The 22779-nt window shown below is 38.5% G+C and overlaps 1 protein-coding gene across 8 annotated transcripts in view; it reads right to left on the bottom strand.

Moving 5' to 3' along the window:
- Nucleotides 1-22779, bottom strand: part of GRM8 (glutamate metabotropic receptor 8) — a 374392-nt gene that overhangs the window by 301489 nt on the left and 50124 nt on the right. For all 8 annotated transcript variants that reach the window (XM_035309196.1, XM_035309242.1, XM_035309177.1 and 5 more), the window contains one exon: nt 5492-5708. In XM_035309196.1, coding sequence (XP_035165087.1) covers nt 5492-5708 — 217 coding nt within the window. The remainder of the gene's footprint in view (nt 1-5491; nt 5709-22779) is intronic.

Raw genomic sequence — 22779 nt, 5'->3', positions numbered from 1 at the left:
TTATTTTATTTTATTTTATTTTATTTTATTTTATTTTATTTTATTTTCACCTCCACTGTAGCTAGTGAGCTTTCTACAACAGCTTTAAAAAGTGCCTCAACTAATTCACTGAAGAAGAAAGTCCTCAAGAGCTATTAAAGATAAGAAACCCCTCTTCCGACAGTCACAGGAGGGTCAGAGCATACTAGGAAAGTGACACTGTGTGCTTACTGTTCTGAGATGCTGCCTTAAATTATAGAGAATATATATATATATATAATTAAAGCTGAAGAATATCATAATGATTAGCACCTCTGAGAGAAATTAAAATGGTCCTTCATTGCAAATCCCTTAGAATTACACTGTTCTTTACCAGATACTAAATGGTACCAATATTAAAAACTGCTGGAATCACTTTCAGGCTTTTGCAATACTAATACACCTACCATCTGAGTTCATGTTTTTTCAAACATTACTTTGAACTTCCTGTAGCCAATTATATAGTGTTATTATTAATTACAGCTTGCAGCTTGAAATACAGTGTTATCAATAGAGTTCCAGCTGCATAAATATAAAAGTAAAACAAAATTGAATTAAATTGTTTCCCCTTTGTGAGTGTATGTTAGAGTATTATTAGTTGTGAAAATTAATGTGTTAAGCTTGAATCCAGTCTCTAAAGCAGAAATATCTCTGGAAAAAAAAAAAAAAAAAAAAAAAGGAAGAAAAAAAAGTTAAATGTTACATATTGTATTTCTTTAGTCTTCATGCTGCAAGACTTCTTAATCATCTATTAAATAACATCTGGGGGGGGGGGGAGAGGGGAGGAAGGCAGGGGGAAACAAGTCTATTCATCAGCTTACCTAACAAGATATAAAAAGCTTTATCTTGATATCAAAGATATAAAAAAGATTACTGTTGGACACGTGAATTAATCTAAATAGCAATCAATCTTATTTATTTCTAAATTATCAATGAATCATCTCAGTGGAAATGAAAGGTTATACACTCTAGAGGTGTATCCCTCCCTCCCCACTTCCCACTAAACTTTCCATTTATCCAGTGAATGCCTTATAAGTACAAAAGTTATTAAAGGTTTGAAGTAATCAAAAGCAGAGATACAGCATGCTACTGTAGACGCTCAAAAAAGTGACAAGAGACAAGCTGACCCAAGAACTATGTTGAAGATAAATGTTTTCACAGACCATTCTCCATGTAAATAACATGCAACTAGCTATGCTGAAATCTGAAGCAATTTAAATAAATTTAGTGTATAATTAATTCCGTATACGTATTCATTAAGTATATAGTTATCAGTGTGACTGTAATGGTAAAATATTATGACGAGCCACAAGCTGTTGCCCCTCTCAGAAAAATGTTATTAACTTTAATATATCAAGATAAAGGGAATAGGTAAATCTACAAAATCCTAAATGCAAACAATCAAGAATACTTTTTGGTATGAAGTATATGGTTTTCGTCTGGGGTAAAGCTGCAACTAAACCATATCATTTTGCCTCAGCCAAAGATCTGGTCCAAAATTCTCTTTCCTTTTATTTATTTATTTTTTATTATTTTTTTTAATATATACCTCTGACAAGATGTGCAATATGGACATACAAGACAAAACAGGTAAGCAATGCTAATTTTTCTAGCCTTTTCTTAATGATCAGCTACAGTTCACTGACATCATTTTTACCTCCTTTTCCAATACTGTTTCATAAGTGTTTCACTTCAAATTAACATTAACATTTATGTCAATTTTTCATTGACCCTTAATAGGGGTAAAATCTCTCATGTAGCATTTTATATGCTATTCATGGATTTTCCCAATTTTTCAGTACAAACATTGCCCTAACTCAGCAAGTATTCTGACCACAATCATATTTTTCTGAACCAAATGTTTTTGTTTCCTCTTAAAAAGTGTGCCATGATTTTATCACTGATGGTAAATTCATTTGGTATCTAATGGCAGGGGGGACCATTAAAAGAAAGTCTGATTAGAGATTTAACATCTGTTTTGCCAAACATCATTTACAGCAATGTAAATACAGGAACAGTATTAAGGCCTGACAGTTTAGTGAGGACTTGGTAAAATGTGCTTCCTTCTTTTCCTCTGTTTAGCTTCTCCCAGTGAGTTAGTTTTTCTCAGTTTAATGCTTAAACTCTTAAGCATTACCATTTGGTATCAATTCGCTCATTTGGCCAATGTACCAAAATGATTTGATCATGATGCCAAAATGATTATAGCAATATCATTGATTAACTTTCTTGTGGGAGCAAAAATTTAATCACTATATTCAAACAATAATACATGGAAAATCAAGCTGGAATAAATATCATTCACTATTGTTTTCACAATCATTTTCATGTAATGTGTTTATTTTCCAGCTATCTTTTGTCCAAGACAGGATCTTTGTCATTAAAATGAGAGTAGATTTTGATATGTAATATATTCTGTGACATGTCACAGTGGCACCATTTTGACCTTTTCCACATATCATTTGTGAGCCTGTTCCATTTTGCTTCTGTTACTGATCAAGAAATAGGAGTTGAACAAAGGACCAACCAAACTGGATGTTAGAGGCAAAGAGAGATCATGACAAATAAATACTTACAATTAAAGTACATGAAATTATCTTCTATTTTAAAAATATTTAAAAACCTTACCTATCATTCCTTCTTAACTGATTGGAGAAAACTATATTTAAAAAAAAAAAAAAAAAGTGAAAAAAAAAAAGAAACAGTGCATGCTTCCATAACCATAGTTTCAAAACTGCTATCTCACACATCCTCTAAGAAAGTAATTTTATTTCATTTTTTTTTCAGAAATGAATATATCAATTTCTTTCACTTCCCTTCCTCAAATTTATTGCTTTCTCATATGCTTATCTTCACATTCATTTTGCTTCCAGTTGTTGGTCACTTATCTTAAAAAGTATGTAAAGGATTCAGAAAGGAGCTGTCCTATGCATTTTTTATGCCAGCAGCACAAGGGTACCTCATTAGGTACTTCTCACACACTTTTTATTAACATGTTTTCCTGTTTTGTGTACAGTCTCATACTACGTGATGATTTTTATAAACCTACCAAGACTTTATAATCTCAGGCCTCATAATTAGAGGCTGTTTGAACTTTCCATTTTAAAAGAGTTTCCAACCCTATGGTTCAGGTGAAAAGTCTAAGGACAGTGAATAATAGAATTAGACTGGAAGGGACATTAAAATATTATCCGATCCACCTCCCAGCCCCAAGGAAGAGCTAAGTACACTTATATAATCTTGGGGCAGATGTTCATCTAATGCATTCTCTCAGATTCTTAGCAATGGTGGTTCCAAAACATCCCCAAGCCATCTGGTCTAATGCTTTAATATCTTAAACATTGAAAGGGGTTTTCTTCAAATCTACACTGAACCATGCTGGAGAATAATTCTATTATTTCTCTTCAGATACACTGATTTTGGATGAATGTGTGGTCGGTCCTCTGCCTTTCTGTAAAAGCCATTTGTCTGTTTGAAAACATTACTTTCATCATCTTCCCTTCTTAATCAACTTCTTCAGGCTCACAAACCACCTTGCTCAGTTGTGGTCTTGCACAAACCACATTTTCAAGATTCGTAACTTTCTTCTCACTTGTAGACTTTCTCACCCTTTGTGAAGTGAGGGCCAAAATCTGTACCAAGTCAAATAGAGGTTTCACAACTGTCAGGCAAATTAGAGAATTACTCAAATTACTTTAAAGATGGTACTCCTGTCTGCAGTATGACACTAGAAATATAAGGAGGTTATAATTTCCTATCATCCTCAGACCATGTTTTTGAGATAGCATTTTCTAACCAGTCCTTCCCAGTTTGAAGTCACCTCCAGATTTTGCAAGCATATCCTTCATTCCAAGTCCATCTGGACTAAACATGAAAATATTGACTTGTACCAGCACAAACCCCTGCCAAAAAACCACACAACACATTCTTCCTTTTAAACAGAAACCATTGATAATTACTCTCTGAGTACAGTTTTCTAAATTGGTCTAAATAGGTCTCAAGTCATTGTGATTATAGTGAAATCAGTTGTAATTGAATAAATCTGAAAAACTCTCAGACCTGTGGAAATGAGAAACAACAGAATAGTCCTGAGCTATTTTGTCTACTTTCAGAAATCAGCAGAATTAGATGGGCTGCAGATATTTTCAAGAAAAAATCATTTTCAGCCAATAAACTATTTTGAATTTCTGGGATAACAAATCTAATCACTGCAGTATTTGAAATAACAGATAAACATTGTATATTAGATACGAACTTCGGAAGAATTATCCATTCCTTTGCCAACCCCAAATCAAACCATTGCAGTGTAGCTTGCCTAGGCTCACCCATGACAGCCTTGATTAGAAGATAGAATACTTATTAGTTAACTTATCCAGCATGTCATACACATGAGTTCCCTAAATGGCATGAATTGCTACATTTTCGTCTTACTGCCAAGTTGCTGTGAGTAAATTTTATGGTTCAAGCGTAAGTACATGAGATGCATGTGCACCTTTTCATACAATTGAGATGTTATCCATATGACTGAAATAGAAGATGTTTTCTCACCCATACTGACCTGAAAGAAAGAGTGTTTATATGTACATGCCTTGAAAATCAAGCCCAGTAAATTAAAGCAGGCTTTCTCAGGAAGAACGGGAAGGCTGCTTGCATTTAATTTCTTATTTTATTTTTTTTTTTTTTACAGAAAAGATATTATTTTGTTTATTTTGTCATTAAACATTTTAATTAGTGAAAGGCCAATTTCTCGCTCTTTCAAACCACCTGCTACTCATCATCTTTATTCCTTGGTGTCCAAAACCGACTGCTCCTGAGAAATAACCATTTTTTTTTCAGGTCAGAAATAACTATTGTAGTGTGGGAAAAAAAAAAAAAAAAAAAAAAAAAGATAAAAGAAAATAAAAAATAATTCTCAAAATAATGCCTATATTTATATAGCACATTTCATCCTGAAGGAAAAACAATGAGAATATGTGTTTGTACTTCATAGATTTGTTGTTTTTCAAATTCATCAAAAGTAAAAACTCTGGATTTATACATTCTGGAACAAGGAAAATAAGATATTATTGGATAATGATTTTCCTAAGCTAACAATCACATTTCCTCAGATCTGGGTATAATGTATTTGGTGGTTGTTTTTTGCCCCAGTAACAGTTTCTTTGTATAAATCTCAACCTTACGTGACCACACTGAGACTTAACATATTTACTAAGTCTATCAAGGAGCTTCCCTTTTCCAAAAGGGGCATGAGGCACATACTTTTTACCTCTCTTGAACTTTTCTTAAATTAGTGCCAGAACTGTCACATCGGCAGACCCACAAGCAGCAAAATCATCAAAATCAAACCCCTCCACTTGAGTCCAGGTTGCCTGCCTGCAGGCATTCTGATCATTCTGCATAGACCCTGGCAAAGCTCAGCAATGATTTGATACTCGCCAGCTATTAATACAAAACCTGACAAACATACACTTACCGATTTCCCTGGAAATCTGGGTGAATGCCTCTACACCACTCTCTCCATAGTTTCCTTCAGAAGCTAGTGTTGAAACATAGTTCCACCCAAGAGCTGTCACAATGTCAACCATGGCCTGCGCTTGGTAGGAGTCAGGTGGGACCACTCGGGAGAAGAAGTCATACCTGGTGTTATCGCTCAGTTCTGGAGCTGTAGATGCATAGCTGATTTGAGGTATCTGAAAATAAAATGACAAGTAATTCAAACCAGTCTAATATCACTTCCCTCTGTATATTTTTGTGTTTGAAAGGCTTAAAATTGTCTACATACACCGTGCAGAACTGAGTATCTTGTTTTAATTAAATAAACTGATCAAAACACATCTAAAATTTTGTAAAATGTCAGTCAAGTCTTATCACTCTCACCAAGAAATAATGCATACTACATTTCTCCAGATGTCACTATTGTTGACATATAAGTCTAACAACTTCTTCTGTGATCCCGGCTGTGATAGGAATGGATTTCTATGAAGAAAGAATGCTTACTAGTACTACAGATGGTAAGAAGGTCTCAGTTTTGAAGCCTGTGATTCTTAAAAATGCTACAATTAAATTTGATGAGTAATAAGTATATTATTTCCATTTCCTTGTTTTGTATACATATATACCTGCATGTGCTTTCTCATTTCCCTTCTACTTTTCAGGCTTTCTCTCCCCCTGTTTTTTCATTTCCCATTTTGAATATTGTGTATGATTCAACAATATGGAAACTATATGGTTAATACCAAAAGCTATCTCATGGGAAAAAAAAAAAAAGAAAAAAAAAAAAGTTCTCTGGCTTCTCTACATACAGAGGTTACAAGAAAGATTTGTAGCCCTCCACCTCAGCCTTCTTTGTGGAAACAAAAAATAGCCACTAACTACTGAAATAGACTCTAAAAATAAGTTAGTATTTTCATTTAAAATAATCTAGGGTGACTTTCTATTAATTCTTATCTTAAATAAGCGGTTTGGCAAGATCCAGAAGAAGTTGTCCATAGGCAATATTAAAGCATGCTGAAGAGTAGTTTGGTGCAAGAAAGTGTAATTAACATTTACATTAATTTAAAATGGGAAAGTTTTTCTTATTTACAATGATAAAAGTGAAGGAATACTGTCCTGAAATGAAACATACCTCAAATATATTGTTGAATTTATAATCTATGTTAATAGCAGGTGCTTAGTTCACATTCTGCAAAATATAAAATATTCTTCAAGGAATCAATTTCAAGAGTTCTTAAAGTGATTCTTTTGAGAACCAGATTTAGCAGTTCCAGATAACAGGTGATCTGGTAAATGCCCAATGTCACATTAAATGCTAAAGCAGAAGGTTTCAGTGGAACTTTTACATCCTATAAACTGTTTCCTCAGTAAAACAAATAAAAATAAATAAATTAAGAAAAGATGGATTTAAGGCATGTGTATGCTATTCAAAGTCTGGTCACTAACCCTGCCTTTAAAGACAGTATGGGCAGCCTAATTAAATAGTTTATAGCCTAAGGGATGGCAAAATCATTTCTCAGTCAGAAACACAAAGAAATAGACTCTTATGTATCTTGGCTATACTCTTCTTTAGGAATTTTTGTACTCATGGACAAGCCTTAGAATAAATAATTTGAAATGCTGGAATAATAAAAACCAGAGAGAACAGGATAAAGGAGAGGGAGGATCACAGAAAAAGTAAGTTAAAATTATGTTTCATGGAATGAGTATTCCTAACACAGCAAAGGCACACCAAGAAAAAATAAAAGATAAAATCTCCTTACAAATCTTGTCTTGTATAAATTCCCTTTCTTTCAGAAAAGATTTGAAACATCTTTATCTCTTTACAGATGAGAGATTCTGGCCTGTAACAATACAATTATGTGCATTTAGAGCACATATCGTTCCTTTTCAAAATTTACTCTATTACTTTTTAAAACAGTTGTCTTTTTCCAGATGGAAAAAGGAAAAAAAAATATATATATATATGTGTGGCATTTTGCACCTGTGCCATTTTGTGCCATTTCACAAAAATGCTGAGGTTGTTGCATTGCTGAAAGTTATTTCAGCAATAACATTCATAAAATCAACACCAGTAAAAGCTCTTTTCGACAGATATTTTGTCATTGAAAATCTTGAAGTCAATACCTGAGCACTATATATCCATTAACTTTCTCAGTTCCTGTTCCTCAGCATTAGATTAATAACAAGTCCTAGATATGTGTATGAAAGCTGTTGGTACAACTTAGCAATGAGATGTTTCAGATCAGTAGAGATGATGAGTGTCACTGATTTGGGGCTATAGAAAAGGCAGAGAAGACAAACTACTTTCCTACTTTTCAGCTCCCTGCCGTTCAGCTTCTTCCCTAGAGTTATTTCTAAAAACAGTGGAAGAGAAGGGAAGGTAAATACAGCCCAAACCAAATGCCCCTGAAATGGGCCCTGAAATTGGGCCCACCTTAAGCAGCCACAGTTTTACTTCTGCTAACTTATTACCAACATGCAAGAAACACGTGCTATGTAAAAACAGGGAGAAACAGCAATCTATGGTTAAATTTCAAGAAAAATAGTTCATGCAATGGAATATTTAGCTGGCCTCCTTATTTTGTATGAGAAATAAGAAGGTTGTTTTTGCATACAACCTTCATGACTATAGACAGCACTTTACATTCAAGTATTATTTTTTCCCAGATCTGCAGATCTCCCACTAAGAAATACCTAAGGGATTTCTCTCCACGAAAGCATTTTATGCAAAAGTAAACAGACACTTCCTTCCTTGTCCACTTTTAAATGCACCACATTCATACATAGGGGAGCACTGAAAAATAGTTTTAAAAGTTGAGGACTAGTGACATGTAAAAGAGTAACACAGTTACTTGAAAAGACAAAACAATGTTCACAGACATTGTTTAGCATGAAGACAAATTGTTGATATTTAGTGGTTCAATAATCCATGAACAAAAAATATATACATTAAAATGTAACAACCTTAGTTATGGACTGTAAGTTTAATAAACCATTTTACATGTCCCCAAGTACATTTTATGAGATAGAGCATAATGCTGCCTAAGCAAGCGAACAGTTATGCTCTATCAATTCAGTAATATGTGTTTTTAAAACTCCCTAAATACACTAAGTATTTATGCTTGAAGTTCTATTACCCCCTTGAGATGTAAATATGCATTTTGAAAGAGACCTGTAAAGGGTCTTTTGCTCCTACATTTTTCATTCTAGATTTCTAAGTCTAAATTTGATTTGTATTTAAGTGCTATATAGTATTGTCAAGAGCACATCTTTTCTTTGAGGGAAAAAAGGAAAAAACAGTGGATTACGTAAGTACATTTGCATCAGTTCTCACACAACAGCTGTCACATTCACTGACAGTTGTTAAAAGCACTTATGTTTGAATGTTCATTGATACTATTTTTTGTCATATTCTTTCCTATCCTGTGGTTTGGCCACTGCCCCCCATTAACCTAAACTGCTGATAAACTTTCTACTTCTGGTGGGTGACAGTCTGGAACTCTTTGAAATTATTATGCAGATAAATTCATAGGAGCCTTATTTTTTATTTTGTTATTTTTAAGCTTGAGCTGATCTATTGAAAAACCTAATGCTACTTGAAGGCAGATGTTTATAGTGTGAAACTAACAACAGTGTTTGGATTTGAAATAATATCCAGTTTTAGTATGGACTGGTCTTAATCCTGGAGCATACTGAGCTACAATTGAAACTACCAGCATTCCCTTAGTCCTTTAATCTAAGTCAGTAATGGCTTCATCTCATTCTCTCTATTAACCACAGTCACTGGCATCAGAAAATTATACTGTATGTTTTTTGATTGTTTCTTTTTTTGTTTGTTTTAAAATGGGGGGGAGGGCAGGAGGGGGAGACAAATAAAACAATAAAGCAATTGCTTGTAAGCAAGTAGATAGGCTAAGCCTTCAAGATAGATTCAAACCAAAACTTGACATCAGTCGAGTACAGTCTCTGGTTTTCCCTGGATTTTCTGTACATATCTCCAAGCTGATTTTAAGTCTCTGGGAAAAGATCTCCTTTTCCCAGAAGATGAAAGAAGATGGAGCAGTTATGTTCAGAACTAACTCTCCAAAAACTGTGATTGTGGCAGCATTTCACAGAGGGAACAATCTATATGAGATATCTACCAAACATTACTACAGAACAGACTTCTACTCCCTGATGGAGCAGGTGCAGACAACTTCAGAAGAGCCAAAGCAGCTAACATTATGTTTCATTTATTTCAGCCAAATGGTGAACCACTTCCAGTCTCCCATATACTGAAAATAAAAGACATCTACCACTCCCATTTCCAGGACTATTTATAGGGGAGGATTACTCTGTATCTATTTGGTGGGTCCAATGCAGGGATCCAAATAAAGATATTGTACTAGGAACAGCAGAGAAAACTAAGTGACCAAGGTTTGCCTTTCCAATAAAGAAAGCAGTAAATCGCAGAAGGCAGCTCTTAGTATGCCTTTTCCTCTATAATATTCTGTCCAAGTTCTGTACAGAAGTTCAGTGGAATCTTTTTATTGAGCTCTCAAGTCCATTTGCATGCTACATTTGTCAATGTAAAGTATCAGCTGGTCACTTCAAATGCCATCTTCCTTTATACAGCCTTTCAGCTGAAAGCATGATTTTGGAGTAGAGTAGCAGACAATGAAATGAGATAAGCTCATACGAGAAAAAGACCTAAGATAGGAATCACCAGTAATTTTGAACATTACTGATTATGAGTTAGACTCACAGCAGTAACCATGTTATATAGTCATGCAGCGTAATGGGCTTAAATCACTCTCATCTTCAGTTTCACTACCCACTCAGTCCTACCACTACTAACTTTAACATATCAACTAGCATTTTATTTCCCTTTTGCATTCTCTCATCACTGAGCAGTCATCTGTTTTTTTTTCTTTTTCTTTCTTTTTTTAAACTATTAGCAATAGCACATTAAAAATAGTAATAACTGTTGCTAACAAATTGAAGTCAATAAATTTTATGTTAGAGATTGTTCAATATCAACTGGCATTTTACCACCAACGAATAAATCTTGCAAAGAAGTAAAAGTGCTTGAAATAAAATTTGACTGGAAACATATTTCCAACTTGGTGTTTTTTTGAATTTTAAATATCTATCATTAATCATTAATGGCCCCATCTTTTCAAGATTTTTATTCCCTCTTCTGTACAGCAAGAGAGAGTTCTTTGTGAGTACAAAAAACTCACAGCAGTGAAATGAATCCTCGGGGCTTAGATATTGAACAGTTGCTGGATGAGGGCTGAGGTCACTACCTTTCAGCTATTAGTCACATTTGTAAATTGCCATCAGGCAGAGAATCATCTTAGCCTGCTTTTACTTCAGAAAAACATGTCAGCCTGCAGTACAGTAATGCTAAACTCACTCAGGGTAGACATTCAAGATTCAAAAGAGTTTGATGAGGCTTAATAACATCTTGCACTATACCAACAAGATTAAAAATGTTCTGTTTTGTTACTAACTGTAGGAGGAGATAAAATGCATGTTTAAACTGCCCGTTTTCCTCCATTGATATAAAGGGAGCCTAGGAGATTAATTCAACCATTATATATGCAATTTAGAACAATACTGTATACAGCTACGTCTTCCGCTGAATCTCACAACCCCACTCATTTTTGCTAAATGATGATTAGCACAGCTAATTATCAATTTCCTTCTGTAATGTCTTCATCTCTCCATCTATGACAAAAAAATGAATAGGTCACCCATGCCATCACTAGAGACCTAGTTTCCTTCATTCTGAGAACAAACCAACACTAACAAATACGCTGACAACCATTAATGCCTTCAGAGATATGAGATGCCCCTTTCAGTGCTCACAGCAGGGTGAAGCCTTGCCAGCTTCACTGTCTACAAATCAGTTCTACTAGAGCTGATGTTGAGAAAAAGTTTCAACATGAAATTTTCTGATTCAGCCTTTTTCTATGGATTTTACCATGAGGAGGAGCAATCTGTCACAAGTTATTTTCCCAGTAGATGTATATGTATATTCATTTATATTTATAACCATCTATTTATAAACTATATTTATTTAGAAGCATACACTTGATGTTCTCTCTTTATGTTAAGGATGATACCATTTGAGAGATATCTGATAACCACAGTATCCATCACATGTCCAGTAAGGTATCTTGTTCAGGAACTACGATAGTTTTACCCCCAAATGTATGTTCTAATCTGCTAGAGCAAAAGCAACAAAACCAGTTACGCTTTTCACCTAAGATGGATACAATTTAAAATACATTTATACCAAAAAATAAAAATAAAAAAGAAAGGAGAGGGAGACAGTTTAGTAGAATTTAAGAGCTTTGGAATGGGAAAGAACAAAAGTATAAACTGAAAGGTGCCATTAGCTGATTTTACTTGGAACGCAGAAGTTTTTTAAAACCATTTGATTTATTCCAAGTCATTCTGTTTGCATTAAATATCACAGTGGTTCCTTTTAGGTGTACTTTCAATTCACACACCCAAAGATGAGGAGCTAATAATAACACAGTTTCAATTTTTTTTTTAATTCTGTTTGTATAGTTTTGTGCAAAGATACGGTCTTTGTGATAAAATCCAACCAGCTATTGCAATTTTGTCCCCAGATATAGGGGAATAAGTGATCCATCACACCTAAGCATTTCTGAGTTGAAATGGTGTGGTGGTTTTACTTGAGTGGGCAGCTGAGCTCCACCACAATCACTCTCTCACTCCTCCCCCTTCAAAGAGGAGTGGAGAGAAAATACGATGAAAAGGGCTCAAGGGTTGAAATAAGAATGAGGAGATCACACAGTAATTATCGTGATGGGCAAAACAGACTCAGCATAGGGCAATAGTAAGATTTATTGCCTATTACTACCAAGTTAGAGAAGTGAGAAACAAAGGAAATAAACCAAAAGCACCTCCTCCCACCGCCCCTCCCCCCCCCCACCCCGCTCCCCACCCCCCGTATCCACCCTCTTCCACATCCTCCCCCCCGAGCAGCGCAGGGGAATGGGGGAATGGGGGTTATGGTCAGTCTATAGCGCTTCTTCGCCGCCACTCCTCAGTCACTCTCATCCCCTTTGCTGTGGGGTCCCTCCCACAGGATGCAGTCCTTGCCGAACTGATCTGCTTCCCACAGGCAGCAGCTCTTCAAGAACTGCTCCAGATATGGGTCCATACCAAGGGGTCCGTTCCTCAGGATCAAACTGCTCCAACCTGGGTCCCCCATGGGCAGCAGATCCTGCCAGGTCACCTGCTCCTGCGTGGTCTCCAGCCCAGAATCTGCTCCAGCAGGCATCTTCCACAGGCCGCAGTCTCTGTCAGTGCAGCTAATCCACTGGTCTCCTCCACAGGCTGCAGCATGGAACCCTGCTCCACCGTGGTACTCCATGGGCTGCAGGGGGACATCCTGCTTCACCATGGTCCTCACCAAAGGCCGCAGCGGACTTCTGCTACAGGCGCCTGGAGCACCTCTCCCCCTCCTTTTTCACTGACCTTGGTGCCTGCAAGGCTGTTCCTCACTCCTCTCACTCTCCCAGCTGCTGTGTGGCGCAGCGTTTTTTTTCCTGTCTTAAATCTGCTCTCACAGAGGCGCAAACACCATCACTTATTGGCTCAGCTCTGGTCGGCAGTGGGGCCCTTACCAAACATGGGGCAGCTTCTAGATCCTTCTCACAGAAGCCACCCCTATAGTCCCCTGCTACCAAAACCTTGCCATGTAAACCCACTACAAATGGGTAAATTATTTTACTTTTTACTTCATATTATTCTTTCACTGGCTTCACATTACTTCTGTTGCTACCGATTACCTTCTGAGGACATATTCCTGAGCAGAATATGCCTTCAATGAACTGCAATGAGGTTTTAATGAGAAATGAACATAGGTACAAATCAGTGCAGCATGGTTTGTGGTCAACAAAATTATTTCTGCAACCATCACATGTTGGAATGGTACGTGAAACATTATGGAGGCAGATTTTTTCTCAGGTTACCTCTGGTGGTCAAATTGACCAACAACTATGGTATTCTGAACAAACTGAATTACTGTAGACAATTTCTTGTAATTAAAACATATAATTGTATAGTATTGAGTTATGGGATGAGGAAATATTAAAGCTCCATAACATTCCATTTTATCCTCATCAACCAGAATATATTTTTCATAAAGTCTAACCAGCAAGAGCATTTTAGTTTGTGACCTCTGCACTGCCCTCATAGAACAGGACGCAACAAAGGAATGTGTATAATATTAACTGTTCAAATTTGAGTAGTAGTTTGGTTCCAGTAGGTCAGGGACTCATTAGAAGTCATTACTTTTAATTACACATAAGGGATACTACAAAAGAAACAAAAAAAACAAAAAACAACAACAACAACAAAAAGTGATATTTCAAGCTCAAAACCCATAATAGATGCAGCATCTACAAAACAAATTTAGCACTCTAGAAAGTATGTGTTTTTGTGCTCTGTGATGCACTTTAGGGCAAAAACATTAAAAGGATATTTATGCATTACGAACGTTTTTATAGCTGAAGCACATCTTGTCACGCTGTGCATTGCTGTGTAACTCCAGGAGGACAAGAATCCATCTAAGGACAGCTTGAACTGTCATCAATGTTCTGTGCAAGACAGTCTATTGATAAATGTTTAACAATGGCATTTTCTCAGTAAGAGGGCTCTATTCTGGTATTTCCACATCCTTTTAAATACTGACTTTTGCCTCTCTAAAAACCCAGCTACAATAAGCAGTTGCACATTAAATTATCCACCATCTGTAGGCAGCCTCTTTCCAAATACTTTAAACCCAGATGAGGTCCAAGCACTGAATAATAAACTGAAGAAATAGTAGATCAAATGAGTAATATTCATACTGAGATCAAATCACAAGGTGGGGAGGGCGGGGACCTTAAGTTTGGGAATGGCTGTTAGCATTTCCTTTATAGTTTCTTATGTTCTCCAATCATCAGATCAAACGAGAACCCAAGGATGCTCAGATAGCTTTAGGGACCTCTTAAACTATTAAAACTCCTTTCTACTTTTGGGGAAAAGCACACTTAATTATGTTTATCAATATTTTAAAATTTGTGTCAATCTCTGCTGAGTGCAATGTGAAGTCTGATATTTCAAAGCTTTTTTAACCCCACTTTCCTCATTAGGGCCTATTATGTCAGTGCTGTCTACAACTATGAATTCTTCTGATGAGTTTGAGAAAATATATAAAGATATGTAATACTTTTAGTCTGAACTAATAAAGCATTTTATTATTGTTATTATTCAGTAGTAATAAAATTACTTTGTAGCCACAAGGTATTCCTCTGTCCAAATCCAGTTTTCCTTTACATTCATTTACTAATTAGAACCACAGGGAGCACAGCAGCCAGCTTCAGAGATTCACCCACGAGGACATGCAGTTATCCTGGGGAGCTTTTCGTTATTAGAGAAACCATCACTTTGGAAGAAGAGGTTGCTCTCAGCAGGGTGCAAGCTATGTGCTCTGTTTAATGGACAACTCTGCTCTTTGCATTCACTTTTCAATGCTGTAAGCCTAGTTCCCCTTACACCACTGGCTGAGCAGGAGTACCATCCTTCTGCTACCCATGCTGTCAGTGTAATATCATGAGTACCTGAAAAACATCAGGAGGAGGGAAAGCAAGTTTCATGTTGTTCACAGATCTCTCCACAGCTATGAAGAATGTGAAGGTACATAGACAGCAGCAAGCTGCCCAGACACATCTGCCCATTGCTTTAGTGAGTGTTTTCACGTGTTTTGGTATATGCTGCCTACACTTCAGTTATTGCACAAGAAAGCCCAGACTCCCTGTAATCTGTCTGGCCTGCATTGATGCCTTGGATACCTCATATCAGAATACATTAAGGGAATCCCTATGATTCACCACAGCTAGGGATTCCTTCTGCAGCATAGCCTGTTCATACAGGATTATAAAACATCATTTGAAATCTATATATTATAGACTTGAAAGAAGAGAAATGAAAGGTATTGTTGTGGTTTAACCCAGCAAGCAGCTAAACACCACACAGCCGTTCATTCACCCTCCCACCTCCCTCTCTGGGATGGGGGAGAGAAACAGGAAAGTGAAGCCTGTGAGTTGAGATAAAGACAGTATATTAAGATAGGAAATAATAATAATAATATTTGTACACACAATAATAATAATAATAGTAATAATTGTGTGTACAAAACAAGTGATGCACAATGCAATTGCTCACCACCCGCTGACTGATGCCCAGCCTATCCCCGAGCAGCCGGCCCCCCCACCCCGGCTAGCCACCCCTATCTATTGTTCAGGATGATGTCAGATGGTATGGAATACCCCTTTAGCCAGTTTGGGTCAGCTGTCCTGGGTCTGTCCCCTCCCAGCTCTTGCTGCACCCCCAGCCTGCCCGCTGGCAGGACAGAGCGAGGAGCTGACAAGTCCTTGGCTTAGTGTAAGCATTGCTCTGCAACAATTAAAACATCAGCATGTTATCAGCACTCTTTTCATCCTAATCCAAAACATAGCACCCTACCAGATACTAGGAGGAAAATTAACTCTGTCCTAACTGAAACCAGGACAGGTGTATTTTTTTGTTTGTTATCAAATGATTTTCTTCTTTTCTTTAACCAATCAGCCTCAGCAGTTGAGCTGTTTTCCATTCTGTTTTTAATCTCAGGCTTACAAGAAGAAAACACTAGCCAGTCTCAAGCCATCTCCAAAGGATTAAATGTTTTCTATATGGCCACAATGAGTCCAGTTGCTACTGGTAGAAAAGCTGGGGAAAAAAAAAAAAAAAAAAAGGCAAAACATTTCCAACCAAAAGTTTGAGTTATCTATGCCCAAAGCTCTGAGGCCCACAGGATCAATATCCAAGCCTTTCTTTCTCTTCAAAATGTACTTTATTTTTAAAATAATAGAGTGACCTAGGACAAAAAGCATCCTCCTTCACATGTCTTCTGAACACCACATGGCAATATCTCTTCTGTTCCATCATCACTAGATTTCCATTCTGATCTCTGACTTAAAAACTGAGGTTTGTCACTGTAATGATCCATGGATTATCTCATGAAAAGCATCAGGACAAGCAGAGAGATCAAAATCCAGGCAACCCCAGTGAGTGTACAATAGTGTATACACAACGAAGGACCGTGCTGCTACTGGTCCACAACAGCTCCTACAGAATTTTGGAGAGTTGTGGAAGCCTAAATATTTAAACTGAACCGGGCAGGTGCACTGACAATGAAGAATTGATGTGAGGTGAGCAGGTCTTCATGCAGCAGCATGGTGCTTTGAAGACAGCTCCACAGACAAAGTCAGAAGAGCACAAACTGTGCTCAGAGCCTTTCTAACTTTAGACTCCGTGAAATACCCATAATACATGGTAGCAAACAGAAAGCAAAACAAATGGCTTTCAAAAATACCTATATTTAATAAACATTGTAATTCACGTAGGAAAGGTAAAACATTACAAATCATGCTGAATGCTCACAAACAAACAAACAACACTACAAAAGGAGTTTTTTATGCCATGCTCTGGCATATCAGAGGCACAAATTCAAACTTGTTCATCATTTGTTTTGACTCTGCCAGCAGTCATTAGTAAAATCTCCAAAAGGATTGCACTGATAGTCAGGAATTAAAACAGACCTTTTTATCTATCTATCCCTATGTATATAGGTGTAGATACAGAGAGATAATTTTCCCTGACATTTTTTTCCTCTGTATGAAATTCTCTTTCCTAACAGCCCTTTGCCTTCATTCCTGATTTTCCCTACCTCTTCTCACTCCCTCCTGCCTTCTCAACCACAACTTGACTGAGATGAGAAGGAAGAGTAGACAGTGATTAGTTTCTAAAGAGCTAATCTGGGCTTTCTCAGCTGCACTTCTGCTTCTCCTTCTTGGCAGCTGATGGTTCAAAGATATTTGGTGTTTTCACTTGGACCAGTAGAAAGGGCAAAGGAGAACTACTTTTCTCTGAAGCAAGCCTGGACAGGGTCGCTCCTCAGTCTAGTCTACTGAGTGAGGCTTCATTCCACATAATATGCAATTTTGCTTTCCGACTATGTTGGAAACACATCCACAAAGTCAGCAAAAGCAGTACTTGGTGCAGGAAAATAACTTATATTGGATGAGCATTTCACATCATTTCTGCAAATTCTCCTTTTTCCTATTTTTATGCATTCCAATTCCAAGTATAAATCAGTTTGCTGTTATCACCACCATACAGCCTTGTTTGAGTGCTAGCCTTAGCCTTCCTGGTTAGTGTGATGGGGATTTCCTTCCTAGCTGTGACTCTCCAATATCTCTAAGTACAAATATAGATGATATATAAGCCCTTTTGAAGGTTCTTAAAAGTTCTCCTCAGTTAGCTTGACCCTATAAATCTGGTCCCACCATGAACAACATACTTCAGCAGCTCGGCAGGATGCTGAATGAAGAGAGGTGAGGAGCTTACAATAAGCTGGAAAAGCTCCACCACTCATCTTTTCCCACCATTTCAGCAACCCTGGTGACACCCCATGTTTCTGTAAGGATGTCAGTAGTCAGAGGCAGAGCTCACTGACAACTTCTTTCTGCTGCTCCGAGAAGTGGCTCCTCTGTCTGGGTTTGTGCCTGTGGTTATCAGCATAGCCATATAGCACTTCAGAGGACAGGGAAGGGAACCTTGGCCCTGGGGCTCCAGACAAATGCTTGCTTTTGTCTGAAAGAGGGATTTTTCAGACCACAAAAGCAAAGCACCACATCAATGCACAACAATTCAGCATCTTCATCCAGGCAGAACAAGACAATTGGTCCTGTTCTGACCAAACATTTGTAGACTGAGACAGGTGAAGACTTTTCATTTGACAGATACAAAACACTCATTTTTAAGAATTTACTTTTATTACAGATGCCTAGAAGAACCCCACGTTTACCAGACTCTATGCAGTGCATTGATGTACTGATCAGTAGTCTTTGGAAATCTCCTTTTGTATACTGTTCACAAATATCAGGAACTAGAGTACCTTGTACCACTTCTGAATACCATAGCAGCTTTTGATGAGTGAACATCTTTTATTTTGAAATTGTCCTCCCTCAGTCTGTTGCTGCATATGTTAAAAGACCCCATCAAAAGCAAAATTACACTAAACTAGATTTACAAGTGTCAAGAGCATTGAATAAACATTGGAGACATCAAAAGCCTGAGTGGATGCTCCTGATGACAAGTGGTGTGGGAATACCAGCCTGTGCTGAACCTGATACAATTCCATTTCTATCTACTTATTGAAATTGGTTCACAAATATATTTCTGCATATCAGTGTCACCTATTCACTTCCAGACACTGGAAGATTTGGTCTAAAACTGCCAACTGAAAGAAATCAACATATTTATCCATGAAATATCAATGTCATCTAGTTTTCTTTAAAAATAAAAAATAAATAAAAAAAACAACCCACACAACTTTGAAACATTTGTTTTTGATGTCTTGAGTCTGTCTTCTCTTTCACAGTTCGTAGATCTTTTTCATCATAAAGACAGCAAAGTGCCCAGGTTTATTGGAAGAGAATTTATGGGCTCTGTCTGGCACATGGGCTGCCTATGCAGCATATGGTGGAGTTGAGCACCTTGGAATGGGATTCATATACTTCCTGAGCTAGCCTGTAGGAAATACCAAGTGAGAGATGTGTCCAAAAACCCATTTCTTTGGTGTAGGTGTAACTGAGACTGCAGCTGATAGCCCACAGCCACCTCCACACCTAAGAGAGGACTCTCTTTTCTCTTTTAAAACATATCTGGAGAAGAGGACAATGTTATGATTTCCAGCTGCTTTATTCATTTATTTATTTCAGAAAAGTTAATTGCTGTAGAACCCACATTTATCCATTTGCAACTTCATTCTTCACTGAGAGACTTTCTTCTGTGTAGGGCTCGTGAACCCCCTCAAGTCCCTTTCCCCTAACTTAGAAAGCAATGCAGAAAGGGTTAGAGAAGAAGCCAAAACATGAAATACAGCTCTTATGTCACCATCAGCTTGTACACAGCCTGAACCACTTCTCCCACAGAGCTTTAACACTGAGACATTGTGAAGACTGAGATGGGGGGAGGATGCATTCATTCTTCCATGGCAGCAGGATGCTGTGCAGCTAAGCTCAATAAAGGCAGAGAACAAAGACACACAGTAGATATGACTGCACAGTTGTACAGTGCATTTGAGCTGAGAGCATTTGACCAGGTCCCTGGATTTGGTCTTCACTTCTTGATGTACATGTTTGACGCTGAATAAAATATTATTTGCCAAATATTTAGGCAATAAGCAAACTCTTAATGTGGCATTACCTTGTGGGTAAATGCAGTCACTGAACTGTAAATGCTAAGAGAACTTTACTGGCCAAAATTAGACACCAGAAGTTTCACAGATCCAAGAACATCTTTACAGATCATAGACTGTGATGTCTGAGTACCACTTCAGGCACATAAGAGGGTTGTGTGAGGTCTTACTTAATTTATCTGGGCTAGGTAGTCCAAATATAACTCTCCAGATTTATGAGAACAATTAAGGGGTCCAAGAGCACTATGCAGAAGTTTCCAAAATGTTCTGTAAATCTTTTCTGTGCCAGATTTCTAAAGAAATGCAATTTCACTCCCTATTAGGATAATAGAAAATTCTGCCAGACAGAATTCCCCATGCAATTGAATGGTTATTTTCTATACATTTGTATGTCAATCAGTCTTACCTGTTATGTCTGAGAATTTTTCCCTGTATGTGTTATAACATATATCCTTTCCACTCACTTAATTTGGGTGAGCAAGCAATTAAGAATATTTTACTCAAGAGAGATAAAAGAAATAAAGCCTTTCCATACACAGATGTCACAACAGCCAGACTCTGACAAAACAAATGGTTTCAAATATACTTCTTCACATACAGAGAGCGTTTTACAGAATACATAAAACAGAACTACAATCAGTGCCTGCACTGGTGGCCAATAGTCCCTGAGCCCCTCTATCATCTACAGTGTCAAAGCAAAGGGCACCTTCAGAGGCCAGTTCACTCTTCCTACTGACCAGAGGACACAAGCCTAAGGGCTGGAGTCTCCAGAGCCTGCCGTGCCCTGCAGCCAGCGGAAGAGCAGAACCTTAGTGTCAGATGGGCAATTAGCTGCCGAAACAAATGTCTTTGTGTCCAGTGCTTGCACTCCTGAGACAGTGCATGGGACAATAAGGGCAGAAATGGGGTTCACAAGACACAAAATGCCTGAACATCAGTCATTGGGAAACACCAAGGCAGAAGATCAGCTTCTGCCCCTTCCCTCAGAAGCTCTGGTAGGGTAAGACACCTTCCTTGCTTCAGCATCTTCATTGTAAACAGTGGGGGAGGAAAATCCCTTACACTTCTATCTGCAGCCTTACAGGTTCAAGGCCACCTCTGCCGCAGGCAGGGAGGGAAGAGACGGCAGGCAGAGTGTAGTTCCTCAGCCCTGTGCAGCCCTGCAAGAGGCAGAGTATGGCTGCCATGCCACAGGGGCAGCAATGGCTCACCGTTCTGTAGCAGGGACAAAGGCTCTGCATGTTTCTTGGTACTCCAAGAAACAGCTTCTCTGTGCTTATACAGTCCAGGTGGAGTGGTAGCTCTGCTGCTTTCTGTTCAGTCCTTTAGGAGTCCACCCAAGGAACTGCATACAAAGAAAGCAAAGCACAGTACTGCCCTGTGCTGTGTCTGAAAGCACAGAGCATCCCATGAGTGCATCAAAAAGACAACATTTCTGGGACACTTCATCTGTTCTGTCAAGGGATGCACTATGAGATCAAGACACTAAGCACACAGGTTGTACCACTGCATTGTCCTATAGATTCAGCCGTAGAGTAACAAAATGCTCAGCAAGTACCAATAGTTTGGTAGACAGGAGATCATTTCAGTCTTCGCACATGGGCTGGGCCAGCCACATTATACCATTGCTTTTTTCCTCACAGCAATTTTTATTTTCCCCTTCCCATACTAGGAGCGGTCACTTCAAACTATAAACTACTGTTATTAAGGATTGTATTTTTCTCAACTTTTCCTAAAAACAATAAAGTAAATAGAAAGACCTTGTTCAACAAAACCTCTTCAGGCTTTTGTTTCATTTTCAAAGCATACGTGTCATACACCACAGATAGTGCTAGCAAGAAGCCTCTCTGAGTAGGGAATTCACAGAATCACAGAATTTTCTAGGTTGGAAGAGACCTCAAGATCATCAAGTCCAACCTCTGACCTAACACTAACAGTCCCCACTAAACCATATCCCTAAGCTCTACATCTAAACGTCTTTTAAAGACCTCCAGGGATGGTGACTCCACTACTTCCCTGGGCAGCCCGTTCCAGTGACTAACAACCCTTTCAGTAAAGAAGTTCTTCCTAACATCCAACCTAAAACTCCCCTGGCGCAACTTAAGCCCATTCCCCCTCGTCCTGTCACCAGGCACGTGGGAGAACAGACCAACCCCCACCTCGCTACAGCCTCCCTTGAGGTACCTGTAGAGAGCGATAAGGTCACCCCTGAGCCTCCTTTTCTCCAGGCTGAACAAGCCCAGCTCCCTCAGCCGCTCCTCGTAAGACTTGTTCTCCAGGCCCCTCACCAGCTTCGTAGCCCTTCTCTGGACTCGCTCAAGCACCTCGATGTCCTTCTTGTAGCGAGGGACCCAAAACTGAACACAGTACTCAAGGTACGGCCTCACCAGAGCCGAGTACAGGGGGACGATCACCTCCCTAGCCCTGCTGGCCACACTGTTTCTTATACAGGCCAGGATGCTGTTGGCCTTCTTGGCCACCTGAGCACACTGCTGGCTCATATTCAGCCGACTGTCAACCATCACTCCCAGGTCCTTCTCCGCCTGGCAGCTCTCCAACCACTCATCTCCCAGCCTGTAGCTCTGTTTGGGGTTATTGCGCCCCAGGTGCAGGACCCGGCACTTGGCCTTGTTGAACTTCACACAGTTGACCTCGGCCCATCGGTCCAGCCTCTCCAGATCCTCCTGCAGAGCCTTCCTACCCTCGAGCAGATCGACACACGTACCTAACTTGGTGTCATCTGCAAACTTACTGAGGGTGCACTCAATGCCCTCATCCAGATCATCAATGAAGATATTGAAGAGGACCGGCCCCAGCACTGAGCCCTGGGGAACGCCACTAGTGACTGGCCTCCAACTGGATTTGACTCCATTTACCACGACTCTTTGGGCCCAGCTATCCAGCCAGTTTCTAACCCAACGAAGCGTGCGCCAGTCCAAGCCAAGAGCAGCCAGTTT

Source organism: Oxyura jamaicensis, chromosome 1 (genome assembly GCF_011077185.1).
Source record: "Oxyura jamaicensis isolate SHBP4307 breed ruddy duck chromosome 1, BPBGC_Ojam_1.0, whole genome shotgun sequence".
NCBI classification, from domain to species: domain Eukaryota; kingdom Metazoa; phylum Chordata; class Aves; order Anseriformes; family Anatidae; genus Oxyura; species Oxyura jamaicensis.
The sequence above is the reverse complement of the archived record's forward strand: the minus strand, read 5'-3'. Positions and strand labels throughout refer to the sequence as shown.